The 3,148-nt window shown below is 49.9% G+C and overlaps 1 protein-coding gene across 1 annotated transcript; it reads left to right on the top strand.

Annotated features, from left to right (window-relative positions):
- Positions 1-499: 499 nt before the first annotated feature.
- GPR6 (G protein-coupled receptor 6) lies at positions 500-1,630 on the top strand. Its single transcript, XM_007940807.2, has one exon. The coding sequence runs from the start codon at positions 539-541 to the stop codon at positions 1,628-1,630; it is 1,092 nt and encodes a 363-aa protein (XP_007938998.1). The 5' UTR covers positions 500-538.
- Positions 1,631-3,148: the final 1,518 nt, after the last annotated feature.

Below are 3,148 nucleotides of genomic sequence, written 5' to 3'. Positions count from 1 at the left end.
AGAATAGTCAGAGGACAGTTCTTTCCCAAAGCCAGAAAAGGGGAGCCATGCTTTACTCCATACTTGCAGCACATCCCCAAACACACCAGCTCCTACTCCTTGTTCAGGAGTCCCTGTGTTGCGCGGTCACCTTCGCTCTGTTCGCCCATCGCGGAAACTTCGCTTTCAGCACCGCGGACAGCGACTCCGCCTGTTGTTCGCCCGAGCCCTGCTCAGACTCGGCTAAGCTGACACCCTCGCTCGGGGTGTAGGGTGCGTGTGCATTTAGAAGCACACTTACGGGATTGATCTGTGTGTATGTCTGGGCAAGACCTCAGATGTCCATGGGGGGACTTGTGTGCATTTCACTCACTCACTCGACAGGTATTTATTTCTTTTTTGGCTCGCACTTAGTCCCTGCTTCCTGGCTACATTCTCTTGTGCCAGGAGGGACCCGCAATTCCAGTGGGGCACCTATGCACAAGCAAGTTCTCTGGTTCCTTGAACTGCACACCTGACCGGGCTGTCCTTTTCGCGCAGGGTGCAGCCTCCAGCCACGATGAACGCGAGCTCCTCCTCGCTCAACGAATCCCAGGTGGTGGCCGTGGCGGTCGAGGGAGCGGCTGCGGCGGCCACCGCGGTAGGAGGGTCTGACACGGGAGAATGGGGCCGCCCTGCAGCGGCGGCGGCGCTGGGAGGCGGCAGTGGGGCTAACTCATCGCTGGAGTTGTCATCGCAGCTGCCCGCGGGGCCTCAGGGGCTGCTGCTCTCTACCGTGAACCCGTGGGACGTGCTGCTGTGCGTGTCGGGGACGGTGATAGCAGGCGAGAATGCGCTGGTGGTGGCTCTCATCGCGTCCACCCCGGCGCTGCGCACGCCCATGTTTGTGCTGGTGGGCAGCCTGGCCACCGCCGACCTCCTGGCCGGCTGCGGCCTCATCCTGCATTTCGTGTTCCAGTACCTGGCGCCCTCAGAGACAGTGAGCTTGCTCACCGTGGGTTTCCTCGTAGCTTCCTTCTCCGCCTCGGTCAGCAGTCTGCTAGCCATCACAGTGGACCGCTACCTGTCGCTCTACAACGCGCTCACCTACTACTCGCGCCGGACCCTGTTGGGCGTGCACCTCCTGCTCGCCGCCACCTGGACCGTGTCCCTAGGCCTTGGGCTGATGCCCGTGCTGGGCTGGAACTGCCTGTCGGAGCGAACCACCTGCAGCGTGGTGCGCCCGCTGACACGCAGCCACGTGGCGCTGCTCTCGGCCGCTTTCTTCGCGGTCTTCGGCGTCATGCTGCACTTGTACGTGCGCATCTGCCAGGTTGTCTGGCGACACGCGCATGAGATCGCGCTGCAGCAGCACTGCCTGGCCCCGCCGCACCTCGCAGCCACTAGGAAAGGGGTGGGTACTCTGGCCGTGGTGCTGGGGACTTTCGGCGCTAGCTGGCTGCCATTTGCCATCTACTGCGTGGTTGGCAGCCACGAGGACCCGGCCGTCTACACCTACGCCACCCTGCTGCCTGCCACATACAACTCCATGATCAATCCCATCATTTATGCCTTCCGCAACCAGGAGATCCAGCGAGCCCTGTGGCTCCTGTTCTGCGGTTGTTTCCAGTCCAAAGTGCCCTTCCGCTCCAGGTCCCCCAGTGAGGTCTGAAGGCTCTCTCCGCACTCTTGCAACACCACACCCCCAACAGGCCAGCCTTTGGTGAGGTTCTCAGTGAGTGCCTGCTGATGAACTTGAGATCCCACTGGTGTGACTCTGACTTTGGAAGGAAAGACTGCAAATGAAAAACAATCAAAACAGAAAGCTAAATACATGCAACAAACTCACAAGGACAAAGAGGCTTGTTGGCACTTTACATATACAGTGTATACATGTGTACATATATATACAAATATTTGTATATTCTGGAGGTGTTCAGGATGTGGAGCTTCCTATTCTGTAAAACCAACAAAGATGTGGCTGTATACTCAAATCGTACATCAAATTTGTCAAGTGAAGACATCCCAATACTGCTTAATTATAGCACTTTATTTTCAGCTGCTGAACTTCCAAAACAGTGTTGCCATTTCCAAGGGCAGGGAAAAGGGGATAAAAAGGGTATTTTTATTGTATGTGATAGAATATTTTGCTGCACATGCGCCAATAAATTACATATTTTGTACACAAATAAACACATAAAAATACCATTTTTGGTGTGTGACTGATGCTAGAATTATTAATTGAAAGCTGAATCAATGTATTCATCTTAAGGATGTATTGTGTATCTTCTTACTGATCAAATATTAATGAAAAAAATCATATTATTTGTACATTGTCCCTAAATTTTCATTGTAATATCTAATACATCCCATGCTTAGGGGGCAAGAAGAGAGCAATACATTCATGTGACAGTCTTAACAGGGCACTAATGGCTTGTTGGTGTAATTACTGCAAATTAATCTACACGTTTCGTCACTGAATTTGAATACAAGCTGCAGAGAATGTCTGAAGCCAGTGCTTCATATTGTCACATGGGCATTTGTGAATCTTGAAACCACAAATTTCAGTTGTAGTTTTTCAAATCTGGAAATAATTTTAATTGTTCAAAATTCATATTGACTTAGTATGTTGTTAATGGCCAGGTCTTACAGCAAAATATTCACCCTTACAAAATGAATATCTTCTTCCAAGACAGAATTCCAATGTATATTGTGATCATGAGATAAATGAAAGCATGGCTAGAAGCCTCTCTGGAGGCATGCACATCATCAAACTATTGGGCATTAAGATTCTCAGGAACTAAACATTTCCACATGCAGCCAATGGTTATTGTGTGTATTGTATAATATAAGTCCTAGTTAAATGGCTCCTCTCCTTCCCTCCTTACAGGATAATGTGAGGATAAGTAAGGTAAAGTGTGTGGACATGCTTTGGGCACCTGGGAAGAAATATGCACACAAGGACAAGTAGGAATTGCTCTTAGGTCTTAGGAAACTATGCACAAGCAAGTTTCATTCATACATTCCACAAGTATGTATGGAATGCCTACTAAATGTTAATCACTCTTCTAAGGCTAGAGATACAGACATGAACAAAACAGGCAAAAGGTGTCTGTACTCATGGAGTTACACTCTAGTGTGGGAGATGTAATGCAAGTAATAAAGAAACATTGAAGGAAAATAATGCAGA

This window comes from Orycteropus afer, unplaced genomic scaffold, assembly GCF_000298275.1.
Source record: "Orycteropus afer afer isolate SDZICR_OR568_19922 unplaced genomic scaffold, OryAfe1.0 scaffold00072, whole genome shotgun sequence".
Lineage (NCBI taxonomy): Eukaryota > Metazoa > Chordata > Mammalia > Tubulidentata > Orycteropodidae > Orycteropus > Orycteropus afer.
This window is presented reverse-complemented; position numbering and strand designations above follow the sequence as displayed.